At 41.4% G+C, this 23,221-nt stretch overlaps 1 protein-coding gene and 1 pseudogene across 3 annotated transcripts in view; one reads left to right on the forward strand and one right to left on the reverse strand.

Moving 5' to 3' along the window:
* LOC133567904 (dynein axonemal heavy chain 11-like) overlaps positions 1-15,528 on the forward strand; it is a 74,279-nt pseudogene extending 58,751 nt beyond the window's left edge.
* A 5,878-nt stretch (positions 15,529-21,406) lies between these two features.
* The window catches only part of LOC133568785 (mitogen-activated protein kinase kinase kinase 20-like), a 55,534-nt gene continuing 53,719 nt past the window's right edge, over positions 21,407-23,221 (reverse strand). Inside the window, exons 11-12 of one of the 3 annotated variants that reach the window (XR_009809677.1) lie at positions 22,215-23,091; positions 21,408-22,170 (exon numbers count right to left, since the gene is read on the reverse strand). Coding sequence is in view for 2 of the 3 variants with exons in the window: in XM_061920919.1 (XP_061776903.1) it covers positions 22,291-23,091 (801 nt within the window). In the remaining variant the exon portion in view is untranslated. Of the gene's footprint in view, positions 23,092-23,221 lie in introns of all 3 variants that reach the window. The other 2 variants (XM_061920918.1, XM_061920919.1) reach the window with 2 other exon arrangements.

A 23,221-nucleotide genomic window follows, 5' to 3' on the forward strand; every position in this document is an offset into this window, starting at 1 on the left:
TCATTTTTAGTACAGTAAGAAAACAAGAAAATATAAATTGTTTGGTTATTTATTTACCAAATTTGTAAACAATGGCTTGATCCTTTTAACATTGAGAACACTATAATAATTCTGCCCACGTTGACCCACATTAAACTGCCTCCATTTGTTGCCCAGATTAAATCAAATGATACAACTTTTCTTGTACATATAAAAAGCATGCTAACTTACATGCAGCGCTTGATAACTTTGACCAGTTCAGCATGTTGTTGTTGTCCCCTGTGTAGGACATCTGGGCCCGTGTTGTTGTTGTTGTTGTCATACATTTGTGTATGAAACACAATCTCATCTTCACAAGACACAGGATGGACCAGTGGTTAAGACTGCTGACTCGGAATGAAAGGTACTGGGTTCAAACCCCGCTCTGTTTGATGGTATTTTGTTCTACTTCATCATACTTTTTTGAGTCAGGAGTCCTCTATCGCAATTATGTATGAAAAAAAATATTTTCTCCACAAGATCCAGGATAGCCCAGTGGTTAAGACTGTTGACTCAGGTTGAAGGGTGTGGGGTTCGAATCCTGCTTGGGTTGACATGTAATTTACAAGACCGGCTGGAGGGTTCAATGTGACATATATTGTGAATGTGTCACTTCTCCAATGTATTGTTAAAATAATTATTTAATTAACTTTTTTTTTATCCAATTGCAATTAACCTATTTTATTATATTTGTACCCAGGAGAGCTCATTGGTCAACGCTCTTTATTATTAACTTTATACTCCTATTCCCACCCACCTCAGGAGTTACACTCACTCGCACACACTCACACACACACACTCATTCTCACACACACACACCCACAGGTAACCCCTGAGGTTTCATCATTGACTATTTGACGATTTATTTTGGATTATTATTATCTTTAGTGTTGACTTAATTTTTCAACTATATGTTAGTCAAACAAGTAGCACATAACATTACTCTGTGTGGGGGAGAAGAAACAGCCCACAATGTATGTCGTCTTGACGCCATACTGCCAAATTACTGACTCCATGTATGGGATTTGAACTCACTACTCCTGTATTAGGAGCCCACAGTGTTGACCATTGAGCTACCCTGGGTCCCAACAAAGTTTGGTTTTCGCTCATATACAAATGTTCTCAGTGAACTATGATCAGGCAAAACAAAGAACAAGAACTTCCCAGTTGTGGATTTGAACCCAGTAGTACTGCGTGTGAGGTAGCAGTCTTAACCATTGAGCTATCACAGGTCCCACTAAGATTTGTTTTGGCTCATATACAAATGTAATCAGTGAACTGTGATCAAGGCAAAACAATAAACTAGCGCCTCCTAACAATGGATTTGAACCCAGTAGTTCTGCATGAGAGGCAGCAGTCTTAACCATTTGGCCATCCTGAGTTTTGTTGTAACTATAGTCTGGCTCATTCATTAATGGAATCGTGACATCTGTCCCAGTAAACTACGATTGAGGTGGAGCTCAATTTTGAACTGAAGTTACATATCAAACCAATTGGGATTCAAACCCAGTACCCCAATATTTGAACCTCACACTGATGACCATTGAGCTATCCTGGGTCCCGTTAACATTTGGTTTTCGCTCATATACAAATGCAATCAGTGAACTATAATCAGGCAAAAAAAAGAACAAGAACTTCCCAGGTGTGGATTTGAACCCAGTAGTACTGTGTGAGAGGCAGCAGATTGAGCTATTTGGTTTCTACTGCTCCAGGATTTGGATCAATATACAAATGTTACGTACCTGTTGTTGAGTCATTGGTGTGTGCCTTGTCTCTCAGGTGTGACATACCTGTTGTTGGTGTGTGCCATGTCTCTCAGGTGTGACATACCTGTTGTTGGTGTGTGCCATGTCTCTCAGGTGTGACATACCTGTTGTTGGTGTGTGCCATGTCTCTCAGGTGTGACATACCTGTTGTTGGTGTGTGCCATGTCTCTCAGGTGTGACATACCAGTTGTTGTCATACCTGCCAGTTTGTCTGCAGCAATAAACAAGTCATCAATTGAGTCCACAATATGTTTGATGTTTATTCCTCTCATGTTGAAGTAGTTCCCATCTGCAGTTCGCCCACTGCGCTCTATCGCCACCATGTGGTCATACCTGCAACAACTTCATAGTTCTTTGAAACTATCGCCACCATGTGGTCATACCTGCAACAACTTCATAGTTCTTTGAAACTATCGCCACCATGTGGTCATACCTGCAACAACTTCATAGTTCTTTGAAACTATCGCCACCATGTGGTCATACCTGCAACAACTTCATAGTCCTTTGAAACTATCGCCACCATGTGGTCATACCTGCAACAACTTCATAGTTCTTTGAAACTATCACCACCATGTGGTCATACCTGCAAAAACTTCATAGTTATTTGAAACTATCGCCACCATGTGGTCATACCTGCAACAACTTCATAGTTCTTTGAAACTATCACCACCATGTGGTCATACCTGCAAAAACTTCATAGTTCTTTGAAACTATCGCCACCATGTGGTCATACCTGCAACAACTTCATAGTTCTTTGAAACTATCACCACCATGTGGTCATACCTGCAAAAACTTCATAGTTATTTGAAACTATCGCCACCATGTGGTCATACCTGCAACAACTTCATAGTTCTTTGAAACTATCGCCACCATGTGATCATACCTGCAACAACTTCATAGTTCTTTGAAACTATCGCCACCATGTGGTCATACCTGCAACAACTTCATAGTTCTTTGAAACTATCGCCACCATGTGGTCATCCCTGCAACAACATCATAGTTCTTTAAAACTATCGCTTCATAGTTCTTTGAAACTATATGTGATACATGACGTGTGATGTATGACGTGTGATATATGATGTGTGGCCAAGTCAACTGTTTGGTACATTCTTAAAAAGAGAGATAACATTTGTGTCTGGAAAGAAATCCGTACTTCTCAACACTAAGGATAGCTCGGTGGTTAAGACTGCTGACTCTGAATGAGAGTTCCATGGTTCAAAACCCCCTCTGGTTGATGTTGTTTTTGTCTACCTCATCATACTTTACTGAGCCAGGACTCCTCAATTACATTTCTGAATGAAAAAAATATTAACTTCAAAATCCCAGGATAGCCAAGTGGTTAAGACTGCTGACTCAGAATAAATGATTCTGGGTTCAAACCCCACTCTGATTCAAAGTATTTTGTTGTACTTCATCATACTTTACTGAGCCAGGAGTCCTTGATTACATATGAGTATGGAACACAATTGCTTATTCAGAAGGCCCAGGATAGACCAGGGGTTGAGACTGCTCACTGTTAATTAAAGATACTGGGTTCAAATCCCACTCTGGTCGATGGAATTTTGTTCTATCTCATCATACTTTCCTGAGCCAGGAGTCCTCAATTACATTTCTGATTGAAAACAAATATAGACTCCGATAACCCAGTGGTTAAGACTGCTGACTGGGAATTAAAGATACTGGGTTCAAACCCAACTCAGATTCATGGTATTTTGTTGTACTTCATCATACTTTACTGAGCCAGGAGTCCTTGATTACATATGATTATGGAACACAATTGCTTCTTCAGCAGACCCAGGATAGGCCAGGGGTTAAGACTGCTGACTGGGAATTAAAGATACTGGGTTCAAATCCCACTCTGGTCAATGGAATTTTGTTCTATCTCATCATACTTTACTGAGCCAGGAGTCCTCAATTATATTTGTGTATGAAAAAAACCTATGTCCCGCAAGACCCAGGATAGCCCAGTGGTTAAGAATGCTGACTCAGATTAAATGATACTGGGTTCAAACCCCACTCTGATTCAAAGTATTTTGTTGTGCTTCATCATACTTTACTGAGCCAGGAGTCCTCAATTACATTTCTGATTGAAAAAAAATATGTACTCCAAAAGCCCCTGGATAGCCCAGTGGTTAAGACTGCTGTCTCAGAATAAACAGTACTGGGTTCAAACCCCACTCTTATTCATGGCATTTTGTTGTACTTCATCATACTTTACTGAGCCAGGAGTCCTTGATTACATATGAGTATGGAACACAATTGCTTATTCAGAAGACCCAGGATAGACCAGGGGTTAAGACTGCTGACTGGGAATTAAAGATACTGGGTTCAAATCCCACTCTGGTCGATGGCATTTTGTTCTATCCCATCATACTTTACTGAGCCAGGAGTCCTCAATTACATTTCTGAATGAAAAAAAATATGGAATCCAAAGACCCAGGATATCCCAGTGGTTAAGACTGCTGACTCAGAATAAACAGTACTGGGTTCAAACCCCACTCTGATTCATGGTATCTTTTTGTACTTCATCATACTTTACTGAGCCAGGAGTCCTTGATTAAATATGAGTATGGAGCACAATTGCTTATTCAGAAGACCCAGGATAGACCAGGGGTAAGACTGCTGACTGGGAATTAAAGATACTGGGTTCAAATCCCACCCTGGTTGATGGTATTTTGTTCTATCTCATAATACTTTACTGAGCCAGGAGTCCTCAATTATATTTGTGTAAGAAAAAAATCTATTCTCCTCAAGATCCAGGATAGCCTAGTGGTTAAGACTGTCGACTCAAGTCAAAGGGTGTGGGGTTCGAATCCTGCTTGATTTGAAATGTAATTTACAAGACCGGCTGGAGGCTTCAATGTGACATATATTGTGAACGTGTCACTTCTCCCATGTAATGTTAAAATAATTATTTAATTAAATTTTTTTTAATCCAATTCCAATTAACCTATTTTATTTTAATCGTACCCAGGAGAGCTCATTTGTCAACGCTCTTTATTTATCCTATTCCCACCCACCTCAGGAGTTACACTCACTCACACACACTCATTCTCACACACACACACACACACACAGGTAACCCCTGAGGTGTCATCATTGACTATTTGACAATTTATTTTGGATTATTATTATCTTTAGTTTTGACTTAATTTTTCAACTATATGTTAGTCAAAGAAGTAGCACATAACATTACTCTGTGTGGGGGAGAAGAAACAGCCCACAATGTATGTCGTCTTGACGCCATACTGCCAAATTACTGATTCCATGTATGGGATTTGAACTCACTACTCCTGTATTAGGAGCCCACAGTGTTGACCATTGAGCTATCCTGGGTCCCGCTAACATTTGGTTTTCGCTCATATACAAATGTAATCAGTGAACTATGATCAGGCAAAACAAAGAACAAGAGCTTCCCAGTTGTGGATTTGAACCCAGTAGTTCTGTGTGTGAGGCAGCAGTCTTAACTATTGAGCTATCCCAGGTCCCGCTACGATTAGTTTTTTTCTCATATACAAATGTAATCAGTGAACTATGATCAAGGCAAAACAATAAACTAGCGCCTCCTAACAATGGATTTGAACCCAGTAGGTCTGCCTGAGAGGCAGCAGTCTTAACCATTTGGCTATCCTGAGTCTTGCTGGACACGTAGTCTGGCTCATTCATTAATGGAATCGTGACATCTGTCCCAGTAAACTACGATTGAGGTGGAGCTCAATTTTGAACTGAAGTTACGTATCAAAACAATTGGGATTCAAACCCAGTACCCCCGTATTTGAACCTCACAGTGTTGACCATTGAGGTATCCTGGGTTCCATCAAGACATGATTTTCACTCATATACAAATGCAATCATTTAACAATGATAGAGATGAAACAAAAAACAAGACCTCCCATCTTGTGGATTTGAACCCAGTAGTACCGTGTGAGAGGCAGCAGCCTTAAACATTGAGCTATTTGGGTTCTACTGCTCCATGATCTGGATCAATATACGAATGTTACATACCTGTTGTTGAGTAGTTGGTGTGTGCCATGTCTCTCAGGTGTGACATACCTGTTGTTGGTGTGTGCCATGTCTCTCAGGTGTGACATACCTGTTGTTGGTGTGTGCCGTGTCTCTCAGGTGTGACATACCTGTTGTTGGTGTGTGCCATGTCTCTCAGGTGTGACATACCTGTTGTTGGTGTGTGCCATGTCTCTCAGGTGTGACATACCTGTTGTTGGTGTGTGCCATGTCTCTCAGGTGTGACATACCTGTTGTTGGTGTGTGCCATGTCTCTCAGGTGTGACATACCTGTTGTTGGTGTGTGCCATGTCTCTCAGGTGTTACATACCTGTTGTTGGTGTGTGCCATGTCTCTCAGGTGTGACATACCAGTTGTTGTCATACCTGCCAGTTTGTCTGCAGCAATAAACAAGTCATCAATTGAGTCCACAAGATGTTTGATGTTTATTCCTCTCATGTTGAAGTAGTTCCCATCTGCAGTTCGCCCACTGCGCTCTATCGCCACCATGTGGTCATACCTGCAACAACTTCATAGTTCTTTGAAACTATCGCCACCATGTGGTCATACCTGCAACAACTTCATAGTTCTTTGAAACTATCACCACCATGTGGTCATACCTGCAACAACTTCATAGTTCTTTGAAACTATCGCCACCATGTGGTCATACCTGCAACAACTTCATAGTTCTTTGAAACTATCGCCACCATGTGGTCATACCTGCAACAACTTCATAGTTCTTTGAAACTATCGCCACCATGTGGTCATACCTGCAACAACTTCATAGTTCTTTGAAACTATCGCCACCATGTGGTCATACCTGCAACAACTTCATAGTTCTTTGAAACTATCGCCACCATGTGGTCATACCTGCAACAACTTCATAGTTCTTTGAAACTATCGCCACCATGTGGTCATACCTGCAACAACTTCATAGTTCTTTGAAACTATCGCCACCATGTGGTCATACCTGCAACAACTTCATAGTTCTTTGAAACTATCGCCACCATGTGGTCATACCTGCAAAAACTTCATAGTTCTTTGAAACTATCGCTACCATGTGGTCATACCTGCAACAACTTCATAGTTCTTTGAAACTATCGCCACCATGTGGTCATACCTGCAACAACTTCATAGTTCTTTGAAACTATCACCACCATGTGGTCATACCTGCAAAAACTTCATAGTTCTTTGAAACTATCGCTACCATGTGGTCATACCTGCAACAACGTCATAGTTCTTTGAAACTATCGCCACCATGTGGTCATACCTGCAACAACTTCATAGTTCTTTGAAACTATCGCCACCATGTGGTCATACCTGCAACAACTTCATAGTTCTTTGAAACTATCGCCACCATGTGGTCATACCTGCAACAACTTCATAGTTCTTTGAAACTATCGCCACCATGTGGTCATACCTGCAACAACTTAATAGTTCTTTGAAACTATCGCCACCATGTGGTCATACCTGCAACAACTTCATAGTTCTTTGAAACTATCGCCACCATGTGGTCATACCTGCAAAAACTTCATAGTTCTTTGAAACTATCGCTACCATGTGGTCATACCTGCAACAACTTCATAGTTCTTTGAAACTATCGCCACCATGTGGTCATACCTGCAACAACTTCATAGTTCTTTAAAACTATCGCTTCATAGTTCTTTAAAACTATATGTGATACATGACGTGTGATGTATGACGTGTGATATATGATGTGTGGCCAAATCAACTGTTTGGTACATTCGTAAAAAGAGAGATAACATTTGTGTCTGGAAAGAAATCCGTTCATCTCAACACTAAGGATAGCTCGGTGGTTAAGACTGCTGACTCTGAATGAGAGTTCCATGGTTCAAATCCCCCTCTGGTTGATGTTACTTTTGTCTACCTCATTATACTTTACTGAGCCAGGACTCCTCAATTACATTTCTGAATGAAAAAAATATTAACTTCAATATCCCAGGATAGCCAAGTGGTTAAGACTGCTGACTCAGAATAAATGATACTGGGTTCAAACCCCACTCTGATTCAAAGTGTTTTGTCGTACTTCATCATACTTTACTGAGCCAGGAGTCCTTGATTACATATGAGTATGGAACACAATTGCTTGTTCAGAAGACCCAGGATAGACCAGGGGTTGAGACTGCTGACTGTTAATTAAAGATACTGGGTTCAAATCCCACTCTGGTCGATGGAATTTTGTTCTATCTCATCATACTTTACTGAGCCAGGAGTCCTCAATTACATTTCTGATTGAAAAAAAATATAGACTCCAAAAGCCCCAGGATAACCCAGTGGTTAAGACTGCTGACTGGGAATTAAAGATACTGGGTTCAAACCCAACTCGGATTCATGGTATTTTGTTGTACTTCATCATACTTTACTGAGCCAGGAGTCCTTGATTACATATGATTATGGAACACAATTGCTTCTTCAGCAGACCCAGGATAGACCAGGGGTTAAGACTGCTGACTGGGAATTAAAGATACTGGGTTCAAACCCAACTGTGATTCATGGTATTTTGTTGTACTTCATCATACTTTACTGAGCCAGGAGTCCTTGATTACATATGATTATGGAACACAATTGCTTCTTCAGTAGACCCAGGATAGACCAGGGGTTAAGACTGCTTACTGGGAATTAAAGATACTGGGTTCAAATCCCACTCTGGTCAATGGAATTTTGTTCTATCTCATCATACTTTACTGAGTCAGGAGTCCTCAATTATATTTGTGTATGAAAAAAAACTATTTCCTGAAAGACCCAGGATAGCCCAGTGGTTAAGACTGCTGACTCAGATTAAATGATACTGGGTTCAAACCCCACTCTGATTCAAAGTATTTTGTTGTGCCTCATCATACTTTACTGAGCCAGGAGTCCTCAATTACATTTCTGATTGAGAAAAATATGTAATCCAAAAGCCCCAGGATAGCCCAGCGGTTAAGACTGCTGACTCAGAATAAACAGTACTGGGTTCAAACCCTACTCTAATTCATGCGCTTTTATTGTACTTCATCATACTTTACTGAGCCAGGAGTCCTTGATTACATATGAGTATGGAACACAATTGCTTATTCAGAAGACCCAGGATAGACCAGGGGTTAAGACTGCTGACTGGGAATTAAAGATCCTGGGTTCAAATCCCACTCTGGTCGATGGCATTTTGTTCTACCTCATCATACTTTACTGAGCCAGGAGTCCTCAGTTACATTTCTGAATGAAAACAAATATGGAATCCAAAGACCCAGGATATCCCAGTGGTTAAGACTGCTGACTCAGAATAAACAGTACTGGGTTCAAACCCCACTCTGATTCATGGTATTTTTTTGTACTTCATCATATTTTACTGAGCCAGGAGTCCTTGATTAAATATGAGTATGGAGCACAATTGCTTATTCAGAAGACCCAGGATAGACCAGGGGTAAGACTGCTGACTGGGAATTAAAGGTACTGGGTTCAAATCCCCCCCTGGTCGATGGTATTTTGTTCTATCTCATAATACTTTACTGAGCCAGGAGTCCTCAATTATATTTGTGTAAGAAAAAAATCTATTCTCCTCAAGATCCAGGATAGCCTAGTGGTTAAGACTGTTGACTCAAGTCAAAGGGTGTGGGGTTTGAATCCTGCTTGATTTGAAATGTAATTTACAAGACTGGCTGGAGGCTTCAATGTGACATATATTGTGAACGTGTCACTTCTCCCATGTAATGTTAAAATAATTATTTAATTACATTTTTTTTTATCCAATTCCAATTAACCTATTTTATTTTAATCGTACCCAGGAGAGCTCATTAGTCAACGCTTTTTATTTATCCTATTCCCACCCACCTCAGGAGTTACACTCACTCACACACTCATTCTCACACACACACACACACACCCACAGGTAACCCCTGAGGTGTCATCATTGACTATTTGACAATTTATTTTGGATTATTATTATCTTTAGTGTTGACTTAATTGTTCAACTATATGTTAGTCAAACAAGTAGCACATAACATTACTCTGTGTGGGGGAGAAGAAACAGCCCACAATGTATGTCGTCTTGACGCCATACAGCCAAATTACTGATTCCATGAATGGGATTTGAACTCACTACTCCTGTATTAGGAGCCCACAGTGTTGACAATTGAGCTATCCTGGGTCCCGTTAACATTTGGTTTTCGCTCATATACAAATGTAATCAGTGAACTATGATCAGGCAAAACAAAGAACAAGAGCTTCCCAGTTGTGGATTTGAACCCAGTAGTACTGCGTGTGAGGTAGCAGTCTTAACTATTGAGCTATCCCAGGTCCCACTAAGACTAGTTTTTTTCTCATATACAAATGTAATCAGTGGACTATGATCAAGGCAAAACAATAAACTAGAGCCTCCTAACAATGGATTTGAACCCCGTAGTTCCGCCTGAGAGGCAGCAGTCTTAACCATTGAGCTATCCCGAGTCTTGCAGGAAGTGTAGTCTGGCTCATTCATTAATGGAATCGTGACATCTGTCCCAGTAAACTACGATTGAGGAGGAGCTCAATTTTGAACTGAAGTTACATATCAAACCAATTGGGATTCAAACCCAGTACCCCCGTATTTGAAGCTCACAGTGTTGACCATTGAGGTATCCTGGGTTCCATCAAGACATGATTTTCACTCATATACAAATGCAATCATTTAACAATGATAGAGATGAAACAAAAAACAAGACTTACCATCTTGTGGATTTGAACCCAGTAGTACCGTGTGAGAGGCAGCAGCCTTAACCATTGAGCAATTTGGGTTCTATTGCTCCATGATTTGTCTCAATATGACAATTTTACATACCTGTTGTTGAGTTGGTGGTGTGTGCCATGTCTCTCAGGTGTGACATACCTGTTGTTGGTGTGTGCCATGTCTCTCAGGTGTTACATACCTGTTGTTGGTGTGTGCCATGTGTCTCAGGTGTGACATACCTGTTGTTGGTGTGTGCCACGTCTCTCAGGTGTGACATACCTGTTGTTGGTGTGTGCCATGTCTCTCAGGTGTGACATACCTGTTGTTGGTGTGTGCCATGTCTCTCAGGTGTGACATACCTGTTGTTGGTGTGTGCCATGTCTCTCAGGTGTGACATACCTGTTGTTGGTGTGTGCCTTGTCTCTCAGGTGTGACATACCTGTTGTTGGTGTGTGCCATGTCTCTCAGGTGTGACATACCTGTTGTTGGTGTGTGCCATGTCTCTCAGGTGTGACATACCAGTTGTTGGTGTGTGCCATGTCTCTCAGGTGTGACATACCTGTTGTTGGTGTGTGCCATGTCTCTCAGGTGTGACATACCAGTTGTTGGTGTGTGCCATGTCTCTCAGGTGTGACATACCTGTTGTTGTCATACCTGCCAGTTTGTCTGCAGCAATAAACAAGTCATCAATTGAGTCCACAAGATGTTTGATGTTTATTCCTCTCATGTTGAAGTAGTTCCCATCTGCAGTTCGCCCACTGCGCTCTATCGCCACCATGTGGTCATACCTGCAACAACTTCATAGTTCTTTGAAACTATCGCCACCATGTGGTCATACCTGCAACAACTTCATAGTTCTTTGAAACTATCACCACCATGTGGTCATACCTGCAACAACTTCATAGTTCTTTGAAACTATCGCCACCATGTGGTCATACCTGCAACAACTTCATAGTTCTTTGAAACTATCGCCACCATGTGGTCATACCTGCAACAACTTCATAGTTCTTTGAAACTATCGCCACCATGTGGTCATACCTGCAACAACTTCATAGTTCTTTGAAACTATATGTGATACATGACGTGTGATGTATGATGTGTGATATATGATGTGTGGCCAAATCAACTGTTTGGTACATTCTTAAAAAGAGAGATAACATTTGTGTCTGGAAAGAAATCTGCTCTTCTCAACACTAAGGATAGCTCGGTGGTTAAGACTGCTGACTCTGAATGAGAGGTCCATGGTTCAAATCTCCCTCTGGTTAATGGTATTTTGTTCTACCTCATTATACTTTACTGAGCCAGGAGTCCTTGATTATATATGAGTATGGAACACAATTACTTATTCAGAAGATCCAGGATAGACCAGGGGTTAAGACTGCTGACTCAGAATAAACAGTACTGGGTTCAAACCTCACTCTAATTCATGGTATTATGTTGTACTTCATCATACTTTACTGAGCCAGGAGTCCTTGATTACATATGAGTATGGAACACAATTGATAGTTCACAAGACCCAGGATAGACCAGGGGTTAAGACTGCTGACTGGGAGTTAAAGATAGTGGGTTCAAATCCCACTCTGGTCGATGTAATTTTTTTCTACCTCATTATACTTTACTGAGCCAGGAGTCCTCAATTATATTTGTGTATGAAAAAAATCTATTTCCCGCAAGACCCAGTATAGCCCAGTGGTTAAGACTTCTGACTCAGAATAAATGGTACTGGGTTCAAACCCCACTCTGATTAATGGTATTTTTTTGTGCCTCATCATACTTTACTGAGCCAGGAGTCCACAATTACATTTCTGAATGAAAAAAAATATAGACTCCAAAAGCCGCAGGATAGCCCAGTGGTTAAGACTGCTGACTCAGAATAAACAGTACTGGGTTCAAACCCCACTCTGAGTCATGGTATTTTGTCGTACTTCATCATACTTTACTGAGCCAGGAGTCCTTGATTACATATGAGTATGGAACACAATTGCTTATTCAGAAGACCCAGGATAGGCCAGGGGTTAAGACTGCTGACTGGGAATTAAAGACACTGGGTTCAAATCCCACTCTGGTTGATGGAATTTTGTTCTATCTCATCATACTTTACTGAGTCAGGAGTCCTCAATTATATTTGTGTATGAATAAAATCTATTGCCTGCAAGACCCAGGATAGCCCAGTGGTTAAGACTGCTGACTCAAGTTAAAGGGTGTGGGGTTCGAATCCTGCTTGGGTTGACATGTAATTTAGAAGACCAGCTGGATGGTTCAAGGTGACATATATTGTGACTGTGTCACTTCTCCCATGTAATGTTAAAAAAGTTATTTAATTAACTTTTTTTTTATCCAATTCCAATTAACCTATTTTATTTTATTTGTACCCAGGAGAGCTCATTAGTCAACGCTCTTTATTATTAACTTCATACTCCTATTCCAACCCACCTCAGGAGCTACACTCACTCGCACACACACACACACACACACTCCTTCTCACACACACACACAAACACACCCACAGGTAACCCCTGAGGTGTCATCATTGACTATGTGACAATTTATTTTGGATTATTATTATCTTTAGTGTTGACTTAATTTTTCAACTATATGTTAGTCAAACAAGTAGCACATAACATTACTCTGTGTGGGGGAGAAGAAACAGCCCACAATGTATGTCGTCTTGACGCCATACAGCCAAAATACTGATTCCATGTATGGGATTTGAACTCACTACCCATGTATTAGGAGCCCAAAGTGTTGACCATTGAGCTATCCTGGGTCCCGCTAACATTTGGTTTTCGCTCATATACAAATGTAATCAGTGAACTATGATCAGGCAAAACAAAGAACAAGAACTTCCCAGGTGTGGATTTGAACCCAGTAGTACTGCATGAGAGGCAGCAGTCTTAACCATTGAGCTATACTGGGTCTTCCTGTAAGTGTAGTCTGGCTCATTCATTAATGGAATCGTGTTGTGGCAGCAATGAGGTGTCGATGTGACGGCAACAGGCTGAGTTAGATTCGCCCAGGAGAGACCGCACCTTAAAGGCCTACTGAAAGCCACTACTAGCGACCACACAGTCTGATAGTTTATATATCAATGATGAAATATTAACATTGCAACACATGACAATACGGCCATTTTAGTTTACTAAATTGCAATTTTAAATTTTGCGCGAAGTATCCTGTTGAAAACGTCGGTATGACGCGTGACACCTCGGATTGTAGCAGACATTTTTTTCCAGCCCGATCCCAGCTATAAGTCGTCTGCTTTAATTGCATAATTACAAAGTATTCTGGACATCTGTGATACTGAATATTTTGCAATTTGTTTAATTAATAATGTAGACGTTAAAGAAGAAAGATGTAGGTGGGTAGCGGCGTATTGTGGCCGTCTTTAGCAACACAAACACAGTCCGTGTTTACATCCCCGAAGGTGAAGCTTTACTATGGAACAGAGCGGTCAAGCGGACATGGTTCCCTACCACATGTCACCCGGCAGGTTTCGGTGAGAAAATGGTGGTAATAACTCGGCTCTTGCCATAGACATGAGCGGAGCTTGCGTGGTACCTCGTGCACCGGTTAAAGAGGCAGCTGCGGACTGTCTTGCCCTCTCCGACCGGCTGCCCCCGAACCTGGAATACTTCCACTGTGGAGGAGAGGGGGGGATGGGATTCATCCTAGCCCGACCAGCTCCCTTCGCCTCACCTCGTCGAGAAACATTGCTTCCCTCAGAGACACTGGCGGTCACCACACCCCTCCGACTTTCAGGTACGACAGTATAATCTCACTACAACACAATAAGCAGATAAGGTATTTTCCAGAATGATCCTAATAAATGTGTCTAATAACATCTGAATCACTCCCACTGCCCTCTTTTTTCTAGTCTTTCACTCACTATCCTCATATCGAATCTTTCATTCTCACTCAAATTAATGGGGACATCGTCGCTTTCTCGGTCCGAATCGCTCTCGCTGCTGGTGGTCATGATTGTAAACAATGTTCAGATGTGAGGAGCTCCACAACCCGTGACGTCACGCGCACATCGTCTGCTACTTCCAGTACAGGCAAGGCTTTTTTATTAGCGACCAAAAGTTGCCAACTTTATCGTGGATGTTCTCTACTAAATCCTTTCAGCAAAAATATGGCAATATCGGGAAATGATGAAGTATGACACATAGAATGGAGCTGCTATCCCCGTTTAAATAAGAACATCTCATCTCAGTAGGCCTTTAACTAACCATTTTCTGGGGGAAACACTGCAGTAGCATGATGCTAAGGTCTCCTTTCTTTGGCAGCTTTGCCCAAAGCCCAATTTCCTCCTCCTGGGAATGTCTTCTGTATTCCACACCTTATTGAGAAGGGTGGAGAGAACCTCCATCACCTTTATTGGACTCCTCTTGCCTTCCCAGGGCTACCATGACTTCATAGACCAGATGCTGGCCCAGGAGAGTCCTGTGCATTACGAGCTGCACCCCAAAAACCAAATGGACTTCCTGACTGTGACGTCACATCATCTCTTCCACACTCTGCTGGAGCGGCAGTCTCCCGGTGCAGTGAGGGGCCAGGGGGCCTCGCGGACCCTGGACGAGAAGGTCATCAATCCATGTCTCGTCCAAATCCGTGCACTCCTTCCATGGCGACCGTTCCTTAACCCCGTCCTCAGGTGAAAGGTGTGCTGGACGAGGTGCTGGAGAAGTGGCCGGAGCAGTACAACATGGCGGACATCTCCTCCAAGACGGCCGAGCGCTCGCCGTACATCTTGGTCTGCTTCCAGGAGTGCGAGCTCATCAACCTGCTGCTCCCAGAGATGCGTCGCTCGCTGAAGGAGCTGGACCTGGGACTCAGAGTGACTTTCAACTTAAGTGTGGGATTTTATTAGTACTAGTCTGCTCTTCTCCTTCCAAGGGTGAGCTGGCCACCTCCCCTGAGATGGAGAACCTGCAGGCGTCTTTGTTTCTGGACAAGGTCCCAGACTCCTGGGCCAAGCTGGCCTACCCGTCCACCTACAACCTAGGACCAAGCTGGCCTACCCGTCCAACTACAACCTAGGACCAAGCTGGCCTACCCGTCCAACTACAACCTAGGACCAAGCTGGCCTACCCGTCCACCTACAACCTAGGACCAAGCTGGCCTACCCGTCCAACTACAACCTAGGACCAAGCTGGCCTACCCGTCCAACTACAACCTAGGACCAAGCTGGCCTACCCGTCCACCTACAACCTAGGACCAAGCTGGCCTACCCGTCCAACTACAACCTAGGACAAAGCTGGCCTACCCGTCCAACTACAACCTAGGACCAAGCTGGCCTACCCGTCCACCTACAACCTAGGACCAAGCTGGCCTACCCGTCCACCTACAACCTAGGACCAAGCTGGCCTACCCGTCCACCTACAACCTAGGACCAAGCTGGCCTACCCGTCCACCTACAACCTAGGACCAAGCTGGCCTACCCGTCCACCTACAACCTAGGACCAAGCTGGCCTACCCGCCCACCTACAACCTAGGACCAAGCTGGCCACTTGGTATTTACTGCATTGTGATGAGTCGTCATATTTGCGTCACATAACATGTCATCTTGCTTCTTTCTTTGCATTGATGATGTTTTTAAACCGCTTTCACTTCTTATTGACCTGCCCCCACTTGCAATGTGTCCTCTCCCTGTCCAGGCCTTCCATAGCGGGTCTACTGACGGATAGAAGTTACAAGTACTTTCTGTTAGAAATGGCAACTGCACAGGGTGCATGTGCATGTATGAGACTGTCTGCCCCACAACATAAGGATATAGAAAAAGAAGGAACTTAGGGTATTGACTACAATGGCGGACTCACTGGATGCTCTTCAGAGCTGACGTCACACCTGGTAAACAAGTCACACCTGGTAAACAAGTCACACCTGGTAAACAAGTCACACCTGGTAAACAAGACACACCTGGTAAACAAGTCACACCTGGTAAACAAGTCACACCTGGTAAACAAGACACACCTGGTAAACAAGTCACACCTGGTAAACAAGTCACACCTGGTAAACAAGTCACACCTGGTAAACAAGTCACACCTGGTAAACAAGACACACCTGATAAACAAGTCACACCTGGTAAACAAGTCACACCTGGTAAACAAGTCACACCTGGTAAACAAGTCACACCTGGTAAACAAGACACACCTGGTAAACAAGTCACACCTGGTAAACAAGTCACACCTGGTAAACAAGACACACCTGATAAACAAGTCACACCTGGTAAACAAGTCACACCTGGTAAACAAGACACACCTGGTAAACAAGACACACCTGGTAAACAAGCCACACCTGGTAAACAAGTCACACCTGGTAAACAAGACACACCTGATAAACAAGTCACACCTGGTAAACAAGACACACCTAGTAAACAAGTCACACCTGGTAAACAAGCCACACCTGGTAAACAAGTCACACCTGGTAAACAAGCCACACCTGGTAAACAAGTCACACCTGGTAAACAAGACACACCTGGTAAACAAGTCACACCTGGTAAACAAGACACACCTGGTAAACAAGTCACACCTGGTAAACAAGACACACCTGATAAACAAGTCACACCTGGTAAACAAGCCACGCCTAGTAAACAAGTCACACCTGGTAAACAAGCCACACCTGGTAAACAAGTCACACCTGGTAAACAAGACACACCTGATAAACAAGTCACACCTGGTAAACAAGACACACCTAGTAAACAAGTCACACCTGGTAAACAAGCCATACCTGGTAAACAAGCCATACCTGGTAAACAAGTCACACCTGGTAAACAAGACACACCTGGTAAACAAGTCACACCTGGTAAACAAGACACACCTGGTAAACAAGTCACACCTGGTAAACAAGACACACCTGATAAACAAGTCACACCTGGTAAACAAGACACACCTGGTAAACAAGTCACACCTGGTAAACAAGTCACACCTGGTAAACAAGTCACACCTGGTAAAGAAGCCACAATTAGGGAAAATTGTAAACGGTTGGTTTGCAGGAAGGCCAGCTTGTAATATCTCCCCTGGTTGTTTCTGTGCAGAACCAAACACACACAACATGCACCAATGTTATGTCTGCATATTATGTCCCCTTTAAGACATGTGGAGTTACAAGTTGACTTGATCGCTGAGCTTTTGGTCAGATGTGTAAGTTCCTCCATACAGTAAGTACAGTAGCACCTCAATGTAGGAGATCAACTGTCACTGTACGACTAAACTGCTTGTGTGACAGAGCTGCTAACTCCAAACACTAAATGTCGCACATGGAAATCAATCACAGTTTTTATTTTAACAGTTTGACTTTGTTTTAAAAAGAGAAACAGACTTTTAGATAAGAAATATTGTACACAAACAATACAATAGATGTAGTACAAATAACACAATCAATACAATAGATGTACTACAAACAATACAATAGATGTACTACAAACAATACAAACAATACAATAGATGTAGTACAAACAATACAATAGATGTAGTACAAACAAAACAATAGATGTACTACAAACAATACAATAGATGTAGTACAGACAACACAAACAATACAATAGATGTAGTACAGACAACACAAACAATACAATAGATATAGTACAGACAACACAAACAATACAATAGATGTACTACAAACAACACAAACAATACAATAGATGTACTACAAACAACACAAACACTACAATAGATGTACTACAAACAACACAATAGATGTAGTACAGACAACACAAACAATACGATAGATGTACTACAAACAACACAAACATTACAATAGATGTACTACAAACAATACAATAGATGTACTACAAACAACACAAACAATACAATACATGTACTACAAACAACACAAACAACACAATAGATGTAGTACAGACAACACAAACAATACGATAGATGTACTACAAACGATACAATAGATGTACTACAAACAACACAAACAATACAATAGATGTAGTACAGACAACACAAACAATACGATAGATGTACTACAAACAATACAATAGATGTACTACAAACAACACAAACAATACAATAGATGTACTACAAACAATACAATAGATGTACTACAAACAACACAAACATTACAATAGATGTACTACAAACAATACAATAGATGTAGTACAGACAACACAAACAATACGATAGATGTACTACAAACAATACAATAGATGTACTACAAACAACACAAACAATACAATAGATGTACTACAAACAATACAATAGATGTACTACAAACAACACAAACATTACAATAGATGTACTACAAACAATACAATAGATGTAGTACAGACAACACAAACAATACAATAGATGTACTACAAACAACACAAACACTACAATAGATGTACTACAAACAACTACAGCAGTTTTATAAAGAATGTAATAATAATAAACATCATTTACCTCGGAGAGTCTTCTTCTATGTTATCTCCTTCTCGCTGCTACTCTGTCAAATACAGCATCAGCAGCTTCTCCATATTTTTATAGATAAATGTCTGCAAGTTAGATATTTTAATGGTGTTAGTTTGAAGCATGTTGTAACAATTAGCTTTTCTCTGAAAGGACACTGGAGGACACAGTGTATCATTGTTAGTGGGTCTGGGTTCTGGTTCTGACCGTGGTAAATACATTTCTGTCAAGTAGTAAGTATTCATTAACTATGCTGCTTATTCATCTCTTACACACATTTATGTATTAAAAACCATGAAAAGAGCAGCAATGAAAACAAACAGAACACAAAATCTAACTTCCTCAAAAAGGAAAACATTTTGTGATGTTTAAAAATCTGCACAATGATTTATTGATTATTGATTAACTCCTGGCAGTTTTAGCACTCTAGAGCAGTGGTTGTCAACCTTTTTTCAGTGATGTACCCCCTGTGAACATGTTTTTAATTCAAGTACCCCCTAATCACAGCAAAGCACTTTGGGTTGAAAAAAAGAGGTAAAGAAGTAAAATACAGCACTATGTCATCCGTTTCTGATTTATTAAATTGTATTACAGTGCAAAATATTGCTCATTTGTAGTGGTCTTTCTTCAACTATTTGGAAAAAAGGATACAAAAATAATTAAAAACTTGTTGAAAAATTAACAAGATATTTAATTATAAATGCAGATTTCTCCACATAGAAGTAATCATCAAGTTAAAGTGTCCTCTTTGGGGATTGTAATAGAGATCCATCTGGATTCATCAACTTACTTCTAAACATTTCTTCACAAAAACAGAAATCTTTAACATCAATATTTATGGAACATGTCCACAAAAATCTAGTTGTCAACACTGAATATTGCATTGTTGCATTTATTTTCACACTTTATGAACTTACATTCATATTTTGTTGAAGTATTATTCAATAAATATATTCATAAAGGATTTTTGAATTGTTATTTTTAGAATATTTTTTAAAAAATCTCACGTACCCCTTGGCATACCTTCAGGTACCCCCAGGGGTACATGTACCCCCATTTGAGAACCACTGACCTAGTAGACTCAATGTGTAGAATTATATCTTTGATTCTTTCTTAAAATGTTACCTATTTAATAGATTGTATGTTTCATTTTATAATGTGTGTGTGTGTGTGTGTGTGTGTGTGTGTGTGTGTGTGTGTGTGTGTGTGTGTGTGTGTGCGTGCATGTGTGTGTGTCTGAGTATATAATGAAAATTAAAAACTAATAACAAACAAAAGATTACAAAAATTACTGAAATCAGTCTTTCTTGAGTAAAATTGCCACTTTTATTATAATACCGCCAAAATTGTATGTTTTTTTTTTGTGAAATTCCAACAATTTTTTCACAACAAGCTTTTCTTATATTTACATATTATGTATATATTATTCATGTTGTCAATAAACATCTTTATATATCTAAAAGGGAATAAGCGGTAGAAAATGGATGGATGGATATATCTAAAAAGGCTGCTCCTAAAGAGGGAGGCTTTTGTCTCAGGTCCCCTGAAGGTCAGAAATACAAGTGTGTGTGTGTGTGTGTGTGTGTGTGTGTGTGTGTGTGTGTGTGTGTGTGTGTGCGTGTGTGTGTAAGCGCATATGTAAATATTGAAAATTAAAAACTAATTACAAACAAAAGATTACAAAAATTATTCAAATCAGTCTTTTTCTCATAAGGTGTCGACATTTTTCATATCAAATCAAGAACAATTTCTCATCTCATCTCTGTTTTTGAAACATTGCAATATTTTCTCGTAAAATTATAACATTTATAATGTAAAATAACTACTTTTTTTCATGCAAAATAGTGACATTTGTCATATTAAATTCTGACTTTTATTACAATATTGCATTTTTTTTGTTATTGTAAAATAGTGACATATTTAGAGTTAAATGATGACTTTTGTCAAGTAAAATTCTGATTATTATGATAATATTGTTAAAATGGTAAAGTTTTCTTATAAAATTGCGACTTTTGTCGGGTAAAATTCCGACTCCTTTTATAAAATTGCCAACATTTTATGCTTTTCTTGTAAAACTGTGACTGTTGAGTAAAATTCCAACTTTTATCATAATATTGCACAAATGTTCAGTTCTTTTTGTAAAATTTTTGACTTGCGTTGAGTAAAATTGCGACTTTTATTATAATACTGCCAATGTGAAATTCCAACATTTTTTTCACAATTTTTTACATTTGCATAGTATGTATATATTATTGTTGTCAATAAACATCTTTATATATCTAAAAAGGCTGCTCCTAAAGAGGGAGGCATTTTTCTCAGGTCCCCAGAAGGTCAGAAATACGTGTGTGTGTGTGTGTGTGTGTGTGTGTGTGTGTGTGTGTGTGTGCGTGCAGCAGTGAAAGTATGCACATGATAGAGAATAGAAAGGCACACACACACACACACACACAAGTATTTGTAGAGAGAAAGACTCAGTAGAAATGAAACATTTACCATAACTTTGTAGACTTGCTTCCTTACTTCCTTTGTGTCGTCTCCTTCCTCCTTGATCCGCCGAGCAAACACGGTCTGACTTCATCGTGCAGAAGTTGTGTTGTGGTGAAAGTCAGCTCAAAATGAGACGGCTCTTAAAAACAACTGTTGTGTGGTAAGGAGGTCTTCCTTTGCGTCCCACCACTCCGCCTCTCAAAATGAACCTTTTGAAGGCAGACAAAAGTTGGCTTGATAAAAAGTGTCTTCACAGCAGAATCCTTGCAAGATGTCGACCAAACAACCCTCACTACATGTTGTGTCTTTGGAAAATGGAAACAAAAATCATGATACGAGCCCTTAATTGTAAATTGTAAATTGTACAACCTTTGACTGGGCGCAGTGTCACCAACAGTGTCACCAACGACACCCCTCAGGGATACATTGTGGGCATCTACAGCGATGCACTCTCACCTATTTTCTGCAGTAAGAGCCTCCTGAGTTTAAACTCCGTTTTTTTTTTGTATCGGTCTTTTTATTGAAAAATGAAAATGGCAAAAATTCCCACAGAAAATTACAGTTTGAGCTACAATGTCAAAGTGTCAAATCTACACGCTACGCCAAGAAAAACAAGGTGTGTGACTTGTGACTGTGAGGGGTGACGTTTACAGTAGGTACTTACCTATTTAAATAGGTAGGTAAGTCTACAGTAGGTACTTACCTATTTAAATAGGTATGTAGAGTAAGTTTACAGTAGGTACATACCTATTTAAATAGGTACGGTAAGTCTACAGTAGGTAAATATCTATTTAAATAGGTATGTAGAGTAAGTCTACAGTAGGTAGATATCTATTTAAATAGGTATGTAGAGTAAGTCTACAGTAGGTAGATATCTATTTAAATAGGTATGTAGAGTAGAGCACAGAGGAAAAAGGTGCTAATCGCTGTCAGACCAGTCCAGCTCCATCATGTCCAAGGCGGCGGAGGCCATGTTGATTTTGGAGCCGTGTCGCACGCTGCAGCTCTTCACAGAGTTCTGATTGGACGAGGCCCGCATGCTCACCTGCACCCCCGAGTGACCCACCATGTCGCTCCTGTGACCCCTCACCCCCAGCTCGCTCCTGACCTTCACCACCCCCAGGTCTCCCATGTCCATGTGGTCCATGTCCAAGGACAGCCGCTCCCCCAAGCTGCCGTAGAGACCCTGAAACATGCTTGGAAGCCTCCCTGCTTCCAGGCCGCCCTCCTCCGCCTCCTCCGCCTCCTTCTGGCCCTCGTCCTCTGCGAAGCCCCCCGAGTATCCTCTGAGGATGGTGGTCACCCTGCTCCTCTGCACGCCCCCTCCCTCCACCTCCCCTCCCTCCCACGTCCTCTCCTCTCGCTCCATCCTGCCCCCCGGGAAGCTCCTGAGCGTCACCTGCACACGTCCTCCCTCCACGCTCCCGCCCTCGTCCCGCTGGGCCCAACCTTTCTCCTCCAGGGTGCCCTCCTCCTCCTCCTCCTCCTCCTCTCCCAACCGCCCCTGCAGGCCTCGCAGCATGACGTGCAGCCGCCCGCCATCCAGAGAGCCCGCCCCCCTCTCCAGGACCGCGCTGCTCCCGCGCTCGCTGTCGCCGTTGCTGAGGGTGCGGAGGAGGCAGCTGACCCCCGCACTGCTGACCCCCGCACTGTTGGAGTCTTGAGAGTGCGAGCGGAAGAAGGAAGAACCCGAGGAGCCAATGGAGAGCGGTGTGAAGAACTGCCAGACGGAGAGAAGATGGTGACACGACAAAATGTGGATGAGAGAAGGTTGGGATAGGACGGTGTTGTATGTGACAGGACAGTGTTGTATGTGACAGGACAGTGTTGTATGTGACAGGACAGTGTTG

This window comes from Nerophis ophidion, linkage group LG14 (assembly GCF_033978795.1).
Source record: "Nerophis ophidion isolate RoL-2023_Sa linkage group LG14, RoL_Noph_v1.0, whole genome shotgun sequence".
Classification (NCBI taxonomy): Eukaryota; Metazoa; Chordata; class Actinopteri; order Syngnathiformes; family Syngnathidae; genus Nerophis; species Nerophis ophidion.